The sequence below is a fragment of the Lissotriton vulgaris genome, chromosome 3_1, assembly GCF_964263255.1.
Source record: "Lissotriton vulgaris chromosome 3_1, aLisVul1.2, whole genome shotgun sequence".
Taxonomy (NCBI): Eukaryota; Metazoa; Chordata; class Amphibia; order Caudata; family Salamandridae; genus Lissotriton; species Lissotriton vulgaris.
In genome coordinates this window covers 239,079,250-239,101,670 of record NC_141689.1, presented here as the reverse complement: position 1 = coordinate 239,101,670, position 22,421 = coordinate 239,079,250, and the positions used below count along the sequence as shown (strand labels likewise).

General features: G+C 41.6%; 1 protein-coding gene across 3 annotated transcripts in view; it reads left to right on the top strand.

Moving 5' to 3' along the window:
* PIAS2 (protein inhibitor of activated STAT 2) overlaps positions 1-22,421 on the top strand; it is a 515,220-nt gene that overhangs the window by 214,111 nt on the left and 278,688 nt on the right. For all 3 annotated transcript variants that reach the window (XM_086960351.1, XM_086960352.1, XM_086960354.1), the window contains one exon: positions 7,799-7,904. In XM_086960351.1, the coding sequence (XP_086816477.1) occupies positions 7,799-7,904 (106 nt within the window). The remainder of the gene's footprint in view (positions 1-7,798; positions 7,905-22,421) is intronic.

The window sequence follows — 22,421 nt, the reverse complement described above, 5'->3', positions numbered from 1 at the left end:
TTGGCATACTTTTCTGCATGTTTTACATGTAAATCTTATTTGGTTGAGGCCTTGTATATGGTGCTTTTTCTTTGTGTCCCCATCTCTTTAGACCTCTAGTTTGAAATTGCCACGCATTTAATTAAGTCTAGCTTTAGCAAGAACCTTTTTTAAAAAAAAAAACACTTATACATTCATACATACATGCATACAAGGGCTTTCAGTCAGTCCTCTTCATCCGTTGTATCATTCACATTTTTTTCGACCCTCTACAGCATACAGCATGAAGCAAAGGGGTAGTCAACTTCATCACTTTGCTTATCTCACTGTGAGTAATAGTGCACAATGTGCACAATGACGATTCTCCAATTGTTATGCAGAGGGAATCTTGATTTCATTAAAGACAACGGAGGTTAAAATTATGCAATATACTTTTATTGCTGCCCCAACATTCAGCCCTTTAAAATACATCAATACAACATAAACATTTAAGAATGTTCTGAAAGAAGTAGAAGTATCCAGTATACAGACCTATCTTCCTCTTCTAGCTACGAACACAAAAGCACTCTAATATCCACTTCCGGTTGTAAGTATAAGGAATTTTACAGCCCATCTTGTTTTCTTCCTGAATCCTAAATGGTATTATCTGAAAACAAAAAAAAGATTTGCAAAGTAATGGTAATATGGACTGAAAATTAAGTATGCTTATAATGAGCAAATGTCAAAAGGATGAAGATAAAAGGGCATTTAGACAGATTAATTCAAAAATACAAATCTAAGAAATGTTACGTTCTCATTGTAGTATATTCTCCCCTCAAGGGTGAGTGGTGGGGGGGATAATGTTAGCCTCAGTTGTCTTTAATGAAGTCAATATTCTCTTTGCATAACAATTGGAGAATCGTCATTTCATTACAAGTTCAGAGGCTACCATTATGCATGTTTTAAGCCATCAAAGCTATAGTTCTGACATGCTCTATTGGTCTTAGGTAAAATTTCGCAAATTTCGCATTTGACCAGTCAGCTATTCTAAGAAATTCTGCTAGGGAATCTCCTGCCTAAAAGACTGTATTAGACATGGCTCCTTTTGAAGAATGGGCTTAAAATCTTAAGAGATCTCTGCCTGTATTATTCATAATCGCACGTATCCATTTTGCCAGTATTGCTGTTGAAATTGGTCTATGGGTTTTGACATAGGATAGGAGAAGTTTGTCAAAATCCTTCGCTTTAAATTCAGATATTTTACTTTCGTACACTTTCATACATCTCATCACACAATTTTTCACAGTCATGGGAAAAAGGGAAGAATACAGGATCAGACATGGTTTTTGTTCTCTTCCAAATATCAAAGTGTACACCCTCACTGGAGTAGAATCTGTTATATCATTCAAGTGCTTTTATACCTGAAACTGTTTTGAAAAAAATTAAGCAAAGTAATGTGGCTAGTTTCATGGACATCTGTTTAAGAGAAAGGAATGTGTTATCTTGCCAAGATATGAATATTAAGAATACCAAACTGACATTCCATGTGGATTCGTATCGAGCTTTGGGTGGCCTTTTTAGTCTAACACCCTTCATTACGCTTTTGATTAGAGAATTGCTACCAATTGCTAGGTTATTCACGAAAGCATGTCCAGAGGAAATAGCTGGCCCATAGCAATTAATTGTCCTATTAGAGAGGCCAGAATCAAAGAGAGACGCTATTTAATTGTCTGTTTGTTGTACTGGAGCCTCCAAGGGATCCAAGTTTCTCTCCAAGCACCAACTACACCACTTTCTTCAGATACCTCTATATCTTTTTCTTGTTCCTGGTGCCCAAGATTCATCCAGCAAGCTCTTGGCTTCTGATGAAATGTCTGAATATCTATTAGGTGCCCTGAGATCCTCCAGACAAGAAGGTTAATTTTCCCCTCTAGGACCAAAGGATGTTCCTCTCTGTCTGGGCCCTGAAGGAGACCTAAGGATACTGGTATTCGGTGTGGAAAGTCTATAGCTTGTTATATCACTCCTGGAAACCACACTTGGGTTTTCCAGAAGGGAGTCACAAGGGTGATACTGCTGAATTCTACTCTCACTTTCCACAGAATTCTTTGAATCAGGGAGAAGGGGAGGGGGGAGCATAAGATATTTTCTTGCTCCATGATTGAAGGAAGGCATCTATTGGTTTTCCCCTTGGATCCGGTTTCCAACTGAAATACACTAGAACTTGGAAATTTAACCTGCTCGCAAAGATATCTACCTGTATTGGACCCCAAAGATCCTGTATCAAAAGAGAAGACTCCTGGATGCAATTTCCAATCGCTGGAATCTCTGAGAAATCAAGAGTTTCAGTCTGCCTTACATTTTGAACCCCTGGAATGAATTCTGCTCTTGAATCGGTTTTGTGTTCCCAACAAACATACCAGTTTTGTTTAGCTAAATCTGAGAGCATCTTGGATTTTGCAACCCCCCAATCTGTTTACATATGATACTGCAGAGAAGCTGTCTAAATGAATTAATGTGTTTGAATTCTTTAGAACTTTCTTGAAGCTCATATTGGCATTCAGGGCCTCCAACATCTCCAGGCAATTTATATGGAGTGGTTGTTCCTCTAGTGACCATCTTCCCCCAGTCTCTGTATTCTCTATCCGGGCTCCCCATCCTCTGTTCCTCGCATCTGACTCTACTACTAAGTCTGGGACGTTCCCGAAAATGGCCCTGCCATACCATGCCTCGAGGTTGTTTAGCCACCAAGTTAAGTCTTCCTGTGAGTCCGGTGATAATTTATAGAGTCTCTGTACCATAGTCCTTTCCTTAGACCTAAAGCTTTTAGCCTCTGTAGTGTAATGGACCCTGGGAGATGGCCTGAATGAAGGAAGAAAGGAGTCCTAGAACACTTGTAAGATCCCCGAGTAGGATTGAGTTTGAGTTTTTTTTATCTTTTACCACCTTCTTGTGAGGTAAAATTAGTAGGGATAGATTGGAGTCCCCTTGGAAGCCCAGGAAGTCTATTCATTGAGTGGGTGTTAAGACTGACTTCTCTGTATTTATAATGAAACCCAATTTTCTAAGATTTCCATTGTCATTAGTAAGTGTTTCTGAGCTTCTAGTCTGTCTTTAGACATGATGGGGATGTCGTCTAGGTATTTGATTAACGCGCTCTTCTCTCCCTGAGGTAAGTTACTACTGGATGGAGTACTTTTGTGAAACACCAAGGGCAGAAGACAGGCCAAAGGAAGGGAAAGAAATTGATAGAACACTCCCCTCCATGTGAAGCAGAAATAATGTTGTCTGTCCTCGTCCACGGGAATCGTAAAGTAGGTGTCCTTGAGGTCTAGTTTTACTAACCAATCCTTGGCATGAAGTATATCTCTCAAGAGATGTATACCCTCCATTTTGGAATGTCTGTAGACTTAAGATTTGTTTAGGTCTCTCAGGTTTATGACTGGACGCCAGCCTTTGTCGTTCTTTTTTACTAGAGTGTACTTACAAAACCTTGTGTCTTTTCCTGGCTTTTCACTACTCTCAAAGCTCCTTTGTCTAGCATCTGTCTCACTTCCACATTTATACGGGTCATCTTTTCTGACTCTAGGATTTATTCCTTGGGTTCTCTTAATTGGAATAGGGTCTCCCAAAATTCAATTTTGAATCCTGTAACTTTTTCCAAAAACCAAGGGCTCTGAGTTATATTTTTCCAGTTTTGCGCAAACTGCTTTATTCTTCCCCCTAACATTAAGGTTGAAGAAGAAATGTTGCTCATCTTGATATCCTTGGGTTGAAGGTCTGGATATTCCCCCACGATTTCTTGGGGTTCTTCCCCTTTGAGGGTAGAACCTTTTATTCTGTCTGTATCCTTTCCCTTAGTTCGAGGGGTTTTGGTGTTCTTGAGTGTAGAATTGGGACTTAAAGGTTCCATGGCTGACAGCCAGTCCCCTCCTGTCAACCCTTCCAAAAAGGGAGCGTGAGCCAAAAACTCTGTGCATATTGGATTGCGCTTTACTGAAGGCCGTGAAAGTGGACACATTAGTGTCGCCCATGTCTTACTTGGAAGATAAATCGGCCAACTTACGATTCATTCTCATCAGCACGGCTTTGCGTCTCTCCACAATTAGGTTGGCGTTGGCATTACCTAATATGCTCAATGCCCTTTGTGCCCATCCCCGAGGAGTTCTATATTAATGGGGACGTTCTCCCCCCTGGGGCCTTATCCAGTATACGTGTGAGTGGGCCATGGACATCGAGGAGTTTGTCTTGAGATTGCTTAAAGCATTTCTCAGTACCTTTTCTAGGATCTTTCCAGAACGTAAATAGAAAGGTAATTAGTTTGGGACCTAAGTTAGGAGTATTAAATATTTTGTCCCCTCTGGAGGGTCTTGGGCATTAATTTCTAAGAAGATTGCATGTATCTCTATCTAGGGGTTTTCTAACCCAATGGCTTAAATATTTGTAGACGTGTTCTAAGAAACACCACTCAAAACTACGGGGGTGTTTAATTGTGGTGTGGTTGTACATTTCGCCACAAAGGGGTCCTTGAACTCTTGAGAGTTTGAGGGTAGGTCTAAGACCACCTCTATATCATCCAATATTTAAAACGTGTCTTGTGGATCAAAGATTAACTCATCTATGTCCAAGTCGTAGGTAATATCATCTCCGGAAGAGTTGAAGTTATCTGAAGGATTTATTGTACCAATAAGGTCACTCGTTCTGGTCATGCCACTGAGGGGAACTGTTCTTTGGGCACTGTTTAGGTGGGCATCCTCTCTTGTGCTACTACAAGCACCATTATCTATTGCAGCGCAGGGGCTGCCGGTGCCATAGGGGTGATGAAATCCCTTCTCCGTGTATGCCTTCTCCATGTTTTTCCTTTTTTGGTTAACTTTACCACCTTTTTGCTGTTCAGAGGTAGAGGCAAGCTTTTCATCAGAAAGAGAATAATAATTCTCTTCTGCGGTCGATCTCCTCTTTCTCTTTGAAATTGTGGCGTCCACTGCCTCTTTAACAGAGGATCTCAGTCCTTGAAGGAATTTCTTAATGTTGTCCCCCAAAAGCGCAGATTCTGCTTGACTGTCATTCATTTCCATTGTAAAAGGGGGGAAATGCTTAAAAGGTTAATAAATTCAACCAGTTAGCTCTTTGTTCTAATAAATTATAAGATAATAGACCACTTCGCTCTTTATTTAGTTATTTATTTTGGGGGGGTTTCAAGTTATGTAACTATGGATATTTCAATCTATAAATAAGATATATATATATATATATATATATATATTCCTTAAAAAGAGCTTTCCTTCAATTTGGTAAAAAGTCCACTAGGTGGTGTCAAAGAGTTGTACAAACTCTTCGCTTCGTCTATTGCTCGTTTTTCCCCGTCTTCTGACCACACCGTTACAGTTGTCAAGGTTCCCGCAGGGGAAAGGCCAAACAGGAAAGAAGGACTAGCTGTCTTCCTGGTTGCCTAAGATGGGAGCTCAGAAGGGATACAATGCTGGCTTGAGGAGTGGCGCGATGGCGTCGTAAATACATCCGCAATGCCATGGAGACCGGGAAAGGTTTCATGGAGACATCGCAACGCCATGGTGACTGGGGAAGGCCTTGTATGGGCCACGAGAAACCCGTGTACACCTGCTTATTGTATTACCCTCCTGGGCGCAATTGTCCTGCAATATTCTGCAACCATTCCAGTCTTTTTTTGTTTGTTTTCTCTCTCCCTCCCGGATGTTGATATTGTATTTACGTTCTTCCTCCCATCATATTGTAAAGCGGTCTGATATCCTTCGAGATCTTGTTCGTGCTATATAAAACTTTATAAATAAAATGGAGACCAGGTAAGGCCTCAAACTGGAAATCAATGGGTGCAGCGATCATAAGAGACACCGGTGCTCGTGACTTTCAAACTAGACATTAGAACTTGCTAAAGATGTCTGATTTGCAACAAAAAAAACTCCGCAGTATTTAACATCATTAAACATGTTTGTTAAACGCGTTAGATTACGCCAAAGGACACCTAGGCCGACCGTAAATTGGAAGGCGGGCACAAATAAATTATGCTTGTAAACTGATATGGTGTGAATTATAAACAATTAACCTGATGTAAATTAAAATTGTTAATTCTAAAAGAAAAAAAGAAAAGGTATGCTGATAGTCCATCCTGGTAATAAAATTGGTAAAAGGGTAATCTAGAAACTTTAGGTAAAAGACAATTGCTTAATATATATTCAACAGGTAAAGTTATACTTATCTTGTTAAGGAGCAGCTAATAAAAGAGGAAGATAGGCCTGTGCACTGGATACATATACTTCTTTCAGAACATTCTAAATGGTTATGATGTATTGATGTTCCTTAAAGGGCTGCATGTTGGGGCAGCAATAAAAGTATATTGCATAATGCTAGCTTCTGGTCTTGTAATGAAATATGCACATCTGCAGATAAAGTAACCCCCTCAGTGCAATAGACTACTGGCCTAATTTGTGCGTTAGATATTTTAGTTTCTGAACCTTTTGTCAATTTTGTTTTAATTCCCTGTCCGAGGGCCCTTCATCTCCCTCAAAAACTGTCCCTTGTCCTTCTCTGGAACCCCTACTCCCTCGTTAGCAATGAATCGTCTTGTGTAGGATTGTAGGTCACTCAGCTAATGCTAAATGGAAGACTGAAATGACATACTACTCTATAAAACGGACACCCACTTGCAATAGAAAAACGTTTTCGACACTAAGGAAACAATTTGGAATAATATATTGCTAATGACTACCAATTAGCCTTTAAACTCCCACTCAATAAAACACATGATCATTAAGTAAATAAAAAAGCAGTTTATAAAATGTATGACATAAGATCATGGAAGCCTTTATTAACACTACCTTCCTCAGCATGTATCAACGATCAAGAAGTCACAGGACATCTTCACAGCATCTTGTGGAGATGCCATGCCTACATCTTTTCATATCCAGCTACAACTTCTAGGAAATGACTAAGGAATGCCTTTGACAGAGAAGTGTGGCAATGCCCAAGAGTACTCTCCAAAAGGCTGCTCTCCACCAGTTTTGTTTGTAAAGTTTTTTTCCCCTGCATTCCTGTTTCTCTGGCATCTTGTGCATACCTTTGAATGTGCATCTGAATTTTTTTTAATACTTTTTTTTATTCTGACGGATTGCCGAATAACTTGCAGTATATGGTACTGTAGGATTTATAGATGTCTCTCCTTGCTCAGATCAGTATAATTGAAATCTGGTGGTGCTTCTATTACAAAAACATGATGGTCTCATTACTTGGGGGAGGAACAGGAGAGCAATGACAGGGTATTTGTTTGCCTGGCTATTTCTTGGCTTCATTCAAGGCCATGTTGCAAATAATTTACATTTTCACTCTTGTGATTGTACTCTAAATTGAGATGTCTCTGTGAAACCAAATGTAATCCTTGCAGATATATTGAGACTTTGGAATTTTCTCGTACAGATTGGCAGTCATTCCTGCTAATACTGTGACAACAGCCTCTTCCATCAACAGAGTGAGAGGCAGAGAAAATAGTGCTAAACATAAAGTAAAACGATGGTGAGGTATGACATAATGTGTATCTCTTATAGGATTAAGTAGCATTCACTATCAATTAATATTGTATTGATGCTATACTCATGACATAGATGGGGAGTTAATATTAAATAAAGTAGCATTGGTACGCTTAAAGATGTGTATGCTAAACTCTAAACATAAGACAGTGGTGGTCCTTTCATGGAAGGATATTGTACTTCATCAGGATAAGTAGTGGCCTTGTATTCTTGCGGTAAAGAGAATTGCTAAAAGGTTTAAAAGAATATTTGCAACATTACCTTCTTTCTTCTTTCCTTAGAATTATTCCATGTCTGTATACCTTGTACGGCAGCTTTCAGCAGCAGTTTTGTTACAGAAATTGAAAATGAGAGGAATCAGAAATGCAGTTCATTCCAGGGCACTGAGTAAGTATATCACCAATGTGTAAACATTTTGCAGGTTGGGTGGAGCACTGCAGGAAATCAATCGAATTCATTTTCTTAGTACTAATTACAGTACTTTTACCTTCAGATCAAATAAATAACATTGACAATGAGATTAGCTCTTGATTAAATGCTCTGTTTCTATGGCAAGCATTAGAATGTTAGTATTAATCTATATTTTTTTCATCATTGCTACATGTACTAAAAAAACTGCCTTTATTTCTAGACTTCTCTTATTCTATCATTTTCTGTTGGTTCGCATGTGACCATAGATGTATAGCATACAGAAACTCAGGGACTGAGTTTAATTTTGATACTAATCATATTACTTCACACATTACGACCAGTAAAAGTCTTTCAAGACATTGAATGAACATAATTTGAAAATGTGTTACCAGACATAGCCCACGTGTGTAAAGCCTTCGCAGCGTGAGCTGAAGGAGCGAAGGATTACTATTAAACTACTAAACTTTACAAATGTAAAATCATGGACATGAAAAATATGGACACAAATCAGGCTAGGAAAATACCTAAATGTGACTAGGCAGAAAAGGGAATAAAGAGGCAAGGTTCCCTCAGTGGCCACTAGACCAGAAAGGGTTACAACAAGATGGATATTTTTAAAGAATCAGAATCACTACTGAACAATAAAGAAGTTATGATGTAAGTGAAAAGAAGGTTTAAACTATTATATTACATTATATTACATTGCTATTTTCCCCCGCTTCCATACCGTGACAAGGTATTGGAAAAGATCATAAACAGACACTGCACTGATAACCTCAATAACCATCAACTTCTCAGCATCACCCACTCTCACTTCAGATGCAGCAACAGTACAGAAACTTCCACCTCCACAGATGACATCTGCATGATCCTAGACAGGGGTGACATGGCCACCCTTAACTTCTTGGTCCTCTCTGCTGCATTTGACAAGGTCTTTCACCCCATCCTCATCCTACCTCTACACAACATTGAAATCCAAGGACCTGCACTCAGATGGATCTGTTTCTTTCTGACTGCCAGGTCCCAGTCTGGCACACATTTCACATCAACTTTCTTAACCTCAACTGCAGAGTCCTGCTAGGATCCTCCCTAAGCTCAACACCTATATGACCCCCTCCCAAGCCTACATTATCAGTACTCACTACATCAACGTCCTCTCCTACACCAAGAACATGCAACTTCTTCCGTCCCTCACAAACAAGATACCCAGCACCTGAAACAACTTCACGGCATATGTAACTGAAATCAGCAACTGGATGAGGAACAACTGCCTGAAGTTAAACTCCAACAAGACCGAAGTCTTAGTCTTATGCAACAGCCCATCTACCTGCTCCACTTGGTGGCCAACAGACCTAGGCCCTACTCCCACACCCACCACCCACTTGGGATAATCATGAAATTCATACTCGACTTGACCACCCTATTTAGCACCATCACTGCCTTGTGCTTCCACAGACTAAAGATTCTGGGGAGGATCTTCAAGTGGCTACCAATTAACACCCGGAAAACTGTTACCCACTTCCTAGTCACAAGCTAATTGGATAATGGGAACACACTTAATGCCAGGATCAAGAAATAACTCATCACAAGGCTGCAGGCCATTTTGGACTATGCGACTAGGCTCACACTTTATTTATTTATTTTATTTATGGGCTTATATAGCGCTATGAATAAACTCCCAAGGGAGTATCTCCGCGCTGTAACTGCCGGTGCAAAACTGAAAAAGGGAGCACATAGTTAAAAGTACTGTGAACAAGGAACAATTTAAAATGAACCAAACAAAAACGTTTTTAAATGTTTTCTGAATTGACAGTGGTCATTACATTGCCTTAGTGACAACGGAAGTGAGTTCCACAATTTGGGACCCACAACAGATAATGCTCTTCCACCCAACCTGGTTTTCGTGATCTTAGGAACATAAACCTTCCACGCTACAAACACATCTCACCTCAAGGAACTACACTGATTGCCCATACAAAAAATAGTACAATTCAAACTTCTCACCCACACCTTTAGGGCACTACTTAACTCTGGCCCGCATAATTTAACAATTGCATATTCTTTCACAGACCCCCATAAAACTCTGCACGGCCAGACTCCTACTCACAAACATTCAGGCATACAGAGAACCAAATGAGGAGGTCATGACTTCTCCTATATTGCTCCTAAACTGTGGAATGACCTGCTGCCTCCACCACATTTCTCTAATTCCGCATAAGCTGCAGACCTGCCTCTTTTAGTAATCTCTTGTGTCCCCTGATTGGACTAACCTGTTACCTGCTCAGCACCAGGATACTCTCCGGGGAGATAGCGCTCTTTTACAAATTATCATAACAGTGTCAACTCCTAGGTTACCTTTTTATTTTTACATTTTTATCCAAAGTCAACTGCCTTTAAGGTCTTGATGAGGAGAATGTGTTAAATTGTAGTTTTGCATTCTTTATGAGTTGATGGTCTTAATTTCCAATGTCCTATAAGGTCCAAAAAAGACTTTTAATCTTGTTCAGTGACAGTTAACAGTGCTAAAGGCAATCAAAAGTCTAATGTCATGAACATATTTTCAGGCGAACTGTATACTGAAATGTGTGTAGAATGTAGGGTGTTCTTAAATAAAAATGAATTTGGTCCGTATCGATAGATCCAGCACAAGTAAAATGCTCAAATTGCATATGTGCACCTCTGACTTCCTGCAGAAGAATGGGACATATCTGATTTGTTTTATTTATCCTTCTGAAGCTCAGAGCTAGATTCAGAGGTAGCTCAGGCTTAAACTGTCTGATAAGTAGTTGGAGATAAGAGAATATAATCAAAGAACTTAACAAAACTGAGGGAGTAGGTGAATATTATAAGATGAGAGACGATACTTAAATCCATACTGATTACTCCGAATCAAATGATGTGCTTGACTCTTATACTCATCGGTACAAAAGGGGGTGGTGATGGACGGAGCATCTGAACCAATCAAACACTCACACCCAGTCAACAGATCTGAGTTTAATCCATCACCGTTCTTTAGCCCACTCTGGATTTTGCCACTGGATTCCAGCAAGCCGAGCTGAAGACGGCTGTAATGCCAGCAACCTGTGCTAGGAAGCTTGTTTCCGGTCCAGAGAAGGCATGGCTTGGCAGTTCAAGCTGGACTGTTCCCATGAGGCACAGGGTCAGACTGATTTGCATATGGCCATGTCTGAACTGGGGTAGCAGAGTGGGCTAAAGAACGGTGATGGATTAAACCCAGATCTGTTGACTGGGTGTGAGTGTTTGATTGGTTCAGATGCTCCGTCCATCACCACCCCCTTTTGTACTGCTTTTGTTCGCCGTAAGTTGGCAGGATATGCTCAGACGTGAGTCCCTTGCTCACTTTGCCACTGGATTCAAGCATGCCTGGCCGAAGGCGGCTGTAATGCCAGAAACCGGTCCTAGGAAGCTTGTTTCCGGTCCAGGGAAGGGATGGCTTGGCAGTTCAGGCTGGACTGTTCCCATGAGGCACAGGGTCAGACTGATTTGCATATGGCCATGTCTGAACTGGGGTGGCAGAGTGGGCTAAAGAACGGTGATGGATTAAACCCAGATCTGTTGACTGGGTGTGAGTGTTTGATTGGTTCAGATGCTCCTTCCATCACCACCCCCTTTTGTATGACTCTTATACTCAGGCATGGCCTTTCTTCATTATTTACCTCTGTTCATATAGTTTTTAGAGACATTGAAACAATTTACTGCAACAACCAGAAAGTGGTGGAAGCAGTATAATAAATTGTCACTCCACTTCCTCAATCCAGCCTTGACCACGCAAATTCATTAATGTTTGTTAGCTGTACAAAACAGTTATTTTAGTTGGAAATAATTACTTTTAACAATAAGTGATATGTTAAAAGACAGATAAATCTCAGTATACAAGGATTCCTTTGTTTCTTTCAACTATATGAAGAGCTGGAAATAATCGCATAGAGGATGTTGCATCAGGATCTCCCCTAATTGTAGCGGTATCTCAGGGGGTTCAACTTGATAAAATCTATAAGTATTTTTAATGAAGTACAACAGGGAATAAGCAGATATGAACACTAGGATCGTGTCATCGGCCTACAGAAACATGTGTGCTCAATTCTAGTGCAGAATGGCAGCAAGAGACTGAAACTGGGATAACACAAAAAGCCCTATGTAGGACCCCTCAACGTCATCGTCTTTGGGCTTAACTCAAAAGGTTTTTATAGTGCTTTGATACAGCAGACAACCTCCATTCTGAGGTAGCTTACTCCTTAGCTGCCCTTGTGAGGGACTCACGGCTGAGGATAATGTACTCTTGGTACTCCGATCTAGTTGAATACCAAATAGGTATTTCTTTCTTTCTTTCTTTCTTTAATTATTTATGGTGTTTGTGAAGAGTGTTTCTCCGCAAAAGTGTCCCGACACTGAATGGAGATCAACAGACAATCACAACTACTGAGTGGACTATTGCCCAAACATCCAGATATTAAGCTGTTTTCTGAATCTGGTTTAACATCTCAGATTGAAGCGGAGCAAATTCCACGTAATTGCAACCTGCCACTTGACGTGCTTTTTTACTGTTGGGGACCTGATGAATAGTTTGACAAGCAACATGGCATGAAAACAATTGCTTAACAAAAGCTAGAAAGCAAATGCAGTTGTTTAAGGAAAAGGCTTTTCTTGCCACACAGCCAATAAAACACCCAGAAATGCCTTAAGATGAAAAGGAAATGTTGTGTACAGTTTTACACTAATTGGAAATGTCGAACTTGGTATACCAGAAACCCCAAGTAGACCGCATTGACATAGTTAAGGCGACATCCAACCAACCCATGAATAAGAGTGACAAGCTTGATGTAGGAATAAACAGCATGGCTTTCCTTAAGACCTTTAAATGTCAAAAACAGGAAGATGTGACTTTCTCAATTTGGGGCGAAAGCAAGCAAATATCATCTGTAATTACTGAAATGTTTCTGACCGCATTGCCCAGCTCTTCATGTCACCAGTTGGAGTACAAGATGGAGGGCTATCTTAAATAGTTTAACTTCAGACAATTAAAACACATCCAATCCTACTGTCTTTCATCCGTTAATGAAGTTGGCACACACAGTATTGTATTAATTATGTCTGCTACCCCTGCGGGTTATGCCAGTGCTCTCCAGCTATCTCTGTCCTGGCTTTTCTTTCAGTTTGACTCCAGTTGTAACCCATCGCCTTGCAGTCACCAACAAATCCTTTCTTGGCCTTCCTCTTTTCTTTTGTCCTTGAAAGCTCAGGGGAGGGCTTGCCTAGTGGTGTTTGATGCAAACTTGCAGGGCCTGTGACCTATCCAGCCCCAGTGTCTTTTCATGATTTCTTCATATTTAGGGAGTTGGAAAGTCTGCTGCCATAAGTCATTGTTGCTTATGGTTTTTGCCAGCAGATTTGGAGGATTTTCCTCAGATGGGTGTTGATGAAGGTCTGGACTTGTTGTGTAGTTCCCAATCATTTGAAGGATCTGCACGTTTGTGGAAAACATAACCTTAGGGTGAGTTGCCTAGACTGATTCCATTAAACATTAAGTGGGCGGTCCTTTATCTCACAGAACCTGGTGTACTATGACTGTATAAGATGATGGTTGGCTCTGTCGTGCCAGACAGAATTTATTTACTGTTTGTATTGGTCCTAATCAGTAGGAAAAACGAATCAATGGTATACAGTTACCATACAGTACAGGCAAAGGGACGAACTGAGACTGACACAGTAAATTCCAGAAAGTGGACGATATATTATTAGTCATATACTGTATCTCGCATTATGTGTACAAGTGTAAACAAGTGAAAAACCATACAGAAACATTTACATACATAAGCATGTGCCGTGCAATATACAAAAATGAACCCTGAACATTTACAGTAGACTGGAGAGAAAAAGGGGAAAGGGAAGGAATCTTCACTAAGCATCCACAATAACTTGGCCCATTATTTAGCACATGTAGCCTTGACGTTAGACATCACTATGTGAAATGTTACTACGGGATATCTTGTTCAGTAAGTCGACGTTTCGACCCTTATGATAAGTGTGTTTATGGAAAACATCTCCAGGACTGGGAAAGTAATAGGGTATAGCCTGTATGGTTAAAGAGACATAAACTCCCTCTAACCTGAACATGGAGAAAATGGTTTCTAGCAATCACTAAACATGGCAACCATGACAATTCAGTGATCGTGGTAACAGAGCGTTTGCTTTTTCTGCTCTTGTTCAGCGCGTGTTGACTGCAGAATTCCTTTCATTTTTTGCTTGGATTTTGCATAGAGTCTTGGTGGAGACCCATTCTTTATGCTGTTGTTTTAGGTACCCAGTAGCTCCTGGCAGGTTGATGTCACTGTTTCTTTGATCTCCTCCTACTGGTTTTCTACTGGGTCTCGGTCATTCTCTAGTTCTTGCAGGATGTGAAACTTGTTACTGAGGGTGACTGAGTATTCACTGCATTTCTGTGCATCTTTGAGGAGGGTGGTGTTATCAGCTCTATCCATGCTTTCTTCAGCTTTAGCTTGGCCATGACAAGGTTGATGGTCTGACTCCACCTCATCACTCTCACATCCCTCAGGAACCTCCGGATCATCTTGGCAATGCAGACATGGTTGATCTGATTCTCTTTTGAATGGCCTGGTGACACCCACGTTGCCTGGTGTATTCTTATTTGCAGGAATGAATTGCCGCCTATCATCAGACTGTTCAGGGCAGAGAGACAAGATCAGACTAACTGTAGCGGGCACTGGGCATTTCCCCTGTTGGCGGCCAGGGTGGGGGCTGGTTTTAGACCCGGAGGAGGGGAGGGGGGGGCTGTTCTTGTTACCGCGGCCAGTTTTGCAGCAATATCTGCCCCCTGTAACAAAAGCAAAAAGCGGCACAAGGTTTTCCACTAGCAACCCCCCTCCCCCCTCCCCGCAGTACTGGCCGAGCTCTTTGCCAGGCCCGGTTTTGGTTACCTGTCCAGCCCTGCACAGAGATCTGGAGTCTGTCGTAAAACTGTGCTTTATCCTCTTCTTTGCTGTCATTTGTGGATGCATACCACCGGATAACATTCATGTTGACCCTTGTGCAGAAGGTTGCTGAGATGATTCTGGGACCGTGGGCTTCCTATCCAATCAGAGCTCTGTTGGTTGCTGACATTAGCTTTAGTGCGTCTCCCTGAGTATGTGTGGTGTTCTCTTCTTCATTTCCAGAATACAGCAGCATTGTTCCTGGATGAGTCTTTTCTCTCAGGACTGTGCCCATCTGGTCTTGCTGATGCCAAGAAGGGCATGGCTGTATTTTTTTCATCGAATATTCTATTATTATTTTCGAATTTGTAGTGCTTACTATCCCTACATGGGTAGCATGCTCCATCGTGTTTAGTTTGTGGTTGGTAGGATGTTGTCTTTATTTTAACCTTAAGTGGGAAGTATTCCCATGTCCTGTTTGATGACCTCCCATGTGGTTATTGTGTAATGGGACGCAACGTGTAGCAGCGTGGTGGATGATGAAGTGTGAGAGACAAGCATGCAGTTGTATGGTTTTCTGTATGCTGGTTGCTTGGAACAGATATGCATGTCCCTTTATGGTATTTCTTATGATTATAGTCTGCTTTGGTAGTTACAGCCCTGGGTTGTCCAATATTGAGATTTTGTGTATATTTGTGGTCTTTGGCTGGCATAAGAAATTAATGACAGTGTACCCTGTAAAGCCTTAGCACCTGACCCGCTACCGCCAATTATTATATATTCAATGTGATTCTCCCTTGCAACATGTATGCACACTGTTAATGCAGCCACTGCCACTGTGCAATCCAATACAGAATTATAGTAATTTCAAAACACATTGTAAAGGTGCACCACTAGACAATAAGACTAGAAATCACTGGTCCCTGTACTTAGCGTTTTTCTTTAAGTCTCTTCTTTTATTCTCAATATTCTTTTTGTAAAAAATACAGCACAGCCAACGTATTTCGTCCAGTGATGGACTTCTTCAGGGCTGTAAATTGACCAAACATATATACACACATAAATATAAAGACACATAAACAAAATACAGATGCCAACTTACATTTAACACACTAAGAAATACAAACATGTATGACTATGGAGACAGGATTGCTATGTACATAACATATCCCTTACTAACTATCCATACATCAACTAAATCCAAAAACCATGACAGCTTAACTGCCATCATATTTTAAAACATGTCCTTACTACAACTATATACATCACTACATAAGATATGCCATTCCATATATGCAATAAATATATACAGAAAAAGAGGGCCAGGAAAAATGAGAGGAAGTAAAAAGGCGAAAGGGAGAGAGAAGGACAGAGGCAAGAAAGGAAGAACACGCCGCAGAGAAATATGTTAGACGATCTTAAGTTGAGTATACGAGGTACCGTGAAGACCGCCTCCTTCTTAACATGTCAAGAATTTAGAGGAATAAGTGTGGTAAGGGTATCGGGGATATAGTTGCCTGGCATAAATGACCAGCCACACCATCCATCCCCAAAGAACAATGCGAGAGAGAAAATTATGACTTAATGGTACTGTTAGATTTCAGGGTCTCTAGTTGGCACAGGTAGGTACTAGTGTCAAATAGGGACCCTAGCCTCTAGTCAGGGTAAGGGGGATACACTCTTAAGATAACCCCTGCTCACCCCCTTGGTAGCTTGGCATGAGCAGACAGGCTTGTCAAAGGCAATGTGTAAAGTATTTGTACCAACACTCACAGTAACATAGTGAAAAACACCACAAATGGACTCCACACCAGTTTAGAAAAATAAACGTATTTAAACTAAACAAGACCAAAACGACAAAAATCCAACATACACAGTTCAAGAATATGGTTTTAAAAGAGTTCTTAAGGTTGTGTTACAATAAACCACAGTTCCGTCACGTTTTAGCCAAAAGTTCCTTTAGATGCGTCAAAAATTCCGAATGAAAGCTGCAGCGTTGAAAAACAAGCAATGAGTCACTCCTGAGACCCTGGGGAGGCGATGCGACAACCCAGCTGGACGCAGCGGGTATGTTGGGGTGACTCTGGTCTGTATGGGGAGGGATGCGATACCTTGTACGAATTCCGGTGTGCAGGTTTTGTAGGAAGCGTCTCACAAAGGTACAATGCGACGATCTTCGGGAGAGCGACAATCTCAAGTGTGGCGGCGATGCGCAGCGTCGATATTCTCCTCTCGCGGCCCCTCGATGCGATGGCTCTGCGACGACTCTCGCAGCGACGTGATGCGGTCCGCAAGCAAGCGGTGCGACGATCTCACCCAGCGACGAAAGGCTCTGTGACAATACTCGCAGTGATGGTAATCTTCCCGCACTGGAGCGATGCGTTGCGCAAGCGAAGGATGCGTCGGTTCTTGCAGCGGCAACAGGCGCTGCGACGATCTCGATCTTCGCGGTGGCGGGAATTTCCTTGCACTGTCGGGGATGCGCTCCGCAAGCTAGCGATGCGTGAAACTTTGCAGAATGTCTTTACTTTCTTATTGTCCAGCTTTCCAACAACAGGAACAACTTCCGGAGGCACCACAACTGGCCCAAGCACTCTAGGAAGGACAGCACTCTCTCAGTAGAGTTCAGGGGAAAAGCCGGGGATTAAGTCCTTTTGTTCCTGGGACTTCTTAACAGGGAGCCAGCTCTACAGGCCCTTGGAGATCTCTTCAAGCAAGGGAACACAGCACAAAGCAAAGTCTTTCACCTCTCCTTGGCAGCAAAGCAACTGCAGGTCAGCCCACAAACACACAATAGGACACTATTTCCTCTTCAGTCTTCCAGCTTTCTCCTTGGCAGAGGTTCCTTCTTGATTCCAGGATGATCTAATTTTCTGAAGTCTGGGTATCCCTTTGTATACCAATATTCTCTTTGTTCTCTAAGGGCAGAGGGGCCTTTGCCCAGTCCAAAGCACTCTGTTTACATGACTCCTTCTTTCCTTTCACAGTGCAGAGCAGAAACATCAGACGCCCCACAGGAGGTGGAGCCAGCATTATGGAGGGAAAGCACAGTACTGGAGCACTTTGTTGACATGATTCCTTCTCTCTTTTCACAGGGCAGAGACATCAACCGCACCCCAGGGGGTGGTGCCAGCACTGTGGGGGGCAGGCACAGTCCTATTCAGGTCCCAGGTGCAACTCCTCCCTCCCATCTAGATGCAGATCTCTCTATTCACCACTGGGCGGACTCATTCTGTCTCCTGGAATCCCCCAGCCCTGTCACTCACAAACCAGTCAATTCACAAACAGGCCAAGGCACACAGAAAGGTCAGACAGGAGAACAGTCACTTTCTAAAAGTGCTGTTCTCAAACACAGGATTTAAAAACCATCCTTCCTAAAATATAGGTTATTAACTTCTGAGTTCAGGGATACCAGACTTTAATTTTCTATCGTGCTCCCTTGGGAAGATATGCAGATAAACATTATACACAGCATTCCCCATAATAGCCTACGGGCAAGATAGCCTTACAATAGTGAAAAACGAAAATGGCTGTAATTCACTACCAGAGTATGTCACCTACACTAGAACTTGCTCTACCTTTCACATACATTGCACCCTCCCAGGGGGTTACCTAGGGCCTTCCATAGGGGTGACCAATGTGTATAGAAAGGGAAGGGTTAGGCCTGGTCAGTGTGGACACTGGCCAGGTCAGCATGGCAGTTAGCAACTGCACACAGACCCTGCGGTGGCAGGCCTGAAAAACCTTTTTAGGGCTACTCCTGTGGGTGGCCCAATCAGTGCTGCAAGCCCACTAGTAGCATTTGAATCACCAGCCCTGACACACTCAGTGCACTTTACTAGGGACTTCCTGGTAAAACAAATATGCCAATCATGGATAACCAATCACAATAACAAGTTACACAGAGAGCATATGCACTTTAGCACTGATCAGCAGTGGTAAAGTGCCCAGAGTCCTATTGCCAACGACCACGGGTCAGGAAAAATAAAGGAGGAAGAAGCAAAAGTTCTGGGATAACCCTGCAAAAAGGGCCATATCCAACAGGTACAAAGAAGAGACACTAGATTTATTTAGCCACTTTCTATCCAAGATACCCACCATGCAATTAAGGAGCCGGGCACTCCTAAAGCGTATCAGTGGTGGGGTAGACTGAGTTTATGCAAACCTCGTATCAACAGGAACTGTGCTAAAACAGAGAAATATAATCAAAAGCTGTAACCATGTGAGCTCAAAGAGAGAGAGTATTTAACTATACCGAGTTCAAATATCTTAACTTACTAATAATGAATATAGACACTTCTCTTGCAGTGAGAAGCATAATCCAGAGCAGGATAGCACCTTTCTGAGACATTTCAGAGGCCTCACCACGATAAGGTGGGCCAGGAGTAATGGCACAGTCACCCAATATAGCCTGTGAAAGAATTAAAATAATAAATGTGAGGGCAGCCTATTTGATGGCTAACAGCAACATTTGATAGTTACAAACCATCGCCCTGCTGTCCCTACGATCAGAGAACACAACCGGCATATATCAGTCATCAGACAGTCCATGAAGCTGCAATATTAAATTACCTTATCCCCGCACTGTCACAAGTACAAAGGGCACAGACATCTATCTCGTACATCCTGTTATAGCCATTTAAATGCAAGGGGGGAGTCATGCAAACCAAATTTGTGTCCGGTACAATATATATATGCCATAGTCATGCGATGTTAACATCAGGAGTGAGGATACCCAAATATAAAGCAACACTAAGCCAATCCCGTATCCAACACCCCGAATTATGACATGCTTAGTCTATGTTAAAGGTTATCTAAGTTCTTAAGGGCGAAACGTGTATATATATATATATATATCTATATATATATATATATCTATATGTATATATATAGATATATATATATATATATATACATATATATCTAATCGGCATAAATGCATAATTAAGTCCACAGAATCACCATAATGCCCAAGCCCAATATAGATTATCTTTATAAAAGAAAAGAGAAGGAGACTTCCCTTGTAGTGCGACCAAGATAAGTCGGGATGTCCCACTCCTGTGGAGCAATAAGATAAACTAGCCGGAATATGTACCATGGCAGCCATATTGGAACTATCAATCATTCGCCGGTCAAAACCCTGTGTACCATAATAGGTACGGAAGCCAATTCACTTCCATGTTACCCAGCTGGTTACACAGATAGTACAAGCATGGCATGTGTAATAAACCTGACCAATATGCCGAAAATATAACATTTTAATAGCAAAGCAGTATGTAAATATATTCATGTAGTAACCCGGTGTATATATCATAATTAAGGAGGCAATGTATCAGAGGTTTGAACTTTCACCTCTGACTATATGTCAATGTGTTCATGTAATTGCCCAATATATATATTAACACTTCCAAAGTTTATGTATCACACCGAAAAAGTGTGATGTTGTATTTGCAGCTACAAAGTATCATTTATTATGATGAACACAACAAAAAAACCCATATAGATGAGCATCCATCGCTTACAGTACCAAAGGCTAGTCAACGCCCATAAGGGCCATTGTAATCTAAGCAGGTGTTTAAGTATTGCAAAGAATTATGCTGAGCACTTCCGTAATGGAATGAGCTAATATATAATAAGAGTGACCATACAGGATGAGGCCATAGTAGGGAGGGACAAGATAGGAAATGAGCAGATCCAAAATGCAGTAAAAACGCAATTTTGAAGGAGCATCCAACGGTTGCAGCACCTACGGCTCGCCAGCGCATAGGGGAATCATTCCATACAATGTCTTTGGCTGGCATGTTTGGTGGGAGAGAGAAGTGAAGAGATCTGTTGTGATGGGAATTGTTCATATCATCCCATATCTGAGTGTCATAGTGAGCTGTAAAGAAGTGTGTGATAGTCGGGACCTGCAGCTTTGGGCTATATTAAAGTGTTTGAATTTTCCAGCAATGTGTGACAGATCTCTTCAGATATTCCATGCCTCTTTATTTTGTGATGTTTGATTTATTTGGGTGTAGGGGGCTGGTGATGGACAGCCCTTGTAGTATGACTTATGTGAATATAAGGGGTATAAGTTTCAATTTACTGCTGACCGCTGCATATTATGAGCTTAGTTTTATTGTTTACCCTAACTTGTTTACGCAAGTATATATCTATATAATATGTCAGCAAATCTGATAACTGCCTGTTGGCAATTTTTCACAAAGGCAAAAATTGTGGACCAAGAGACATCTGCAGGTAAATAAGAAGATCCCCCGCATGTCGGGGATCACTTGGCACTTCTCCAGCAGAAAGTTGGCCAAGGGGGCAATTGAGCGCGTTCCGACGCCAGAAGTAGATCGTGGTTGTTACTCCTACTACTTCCTCTTTCCAAACAAGGACAAGGGCCTGCGTCCTATCTTAGAACGTCGGAACATGTTAATGTTAATTATGCTTATAAAGCGCGAACTGATATCCAAAGGTGTCCTGGTGCTATGAGAAGACCTACTGTGGGCTAGGTGAAAGCAGGGCCGCCTGATCAGTTCGAGAATAGCCATGTTTTTACCGCTTTTCTAAAAGGCAAAAGGTTAGGAATGTTTCTGAGGGCCAATGGTAGGGTGTTCCATGATTTAGCCGTATTGACCGTAAAACCACTACCGCCCCAGTTAGCTTTTTTTACCCGAGGAACGTTAATGAGTTTTGCGTCGGCTGACCGCAGTGCTCCCTTTGGAAGGTACCAATGAAAACAGCTTTTTAAAAATTCTGATCCGATTCCATGAAGGGCTCTAAATACCAGACACAGAGACTTAAATTGAGTATGTTTACTGACTGTGAGCCAATGAAGTTGTTTTATTTTAGCTGAGATGGACTTATACTTTGGTGTAGCTGTTAGAAGTCTGGCTTCCGCATTCTGCAGCATCTGTAGTTTGTTCATCTACCCTTTGTGGATCGTAAAATACAGACTATTACAATAGTCAAATCCAGACATTATAAGGGCGGAGACTACCATTTGTTGCCCTTCTTTCGGCAGAAGAGGCATTATTTTTTTGCAGGATTTAAGGATGTACGAAGTAGAAGAGGCAACATGGTTAACCTGGTCCCTGAAACTCCGTTTATCGTCAATCAGAACTCCTAGATTTTTTACCTTCTTGATTGGCATGTGTAGAGATCCCATCTCTTCCGGCCAACAACTGGGAGTCCAGAATGTAGGGTTGTTACCAAAAAGCACTACCTAAGGTTTATCGGAGTTGAGCTTCAAACAATTCTGGGCCATCCAAATTCCCACAGCTTTCATACATTCCTGCAACTTTGTCGCAGTTTCATGTATGTCCCCAGGTAATAATGTCACCACAATTTGGGTGTCATCAGCATAAGACGTTAGGGTGAACCCAAAGGTCTGAATCAGGGGAGCTAATGATGACACGTAAACATTAAACAATGTTGGGCTCAGCGATGAGCCCTGCAGCACTCCACAGGGCAGGGGAAATGATTTGGCTTTGAATTAACCTAAGGTCACTGTTTAACTTCTGTCAGCAAGAAACGATTTAAGAAGATTCCACGC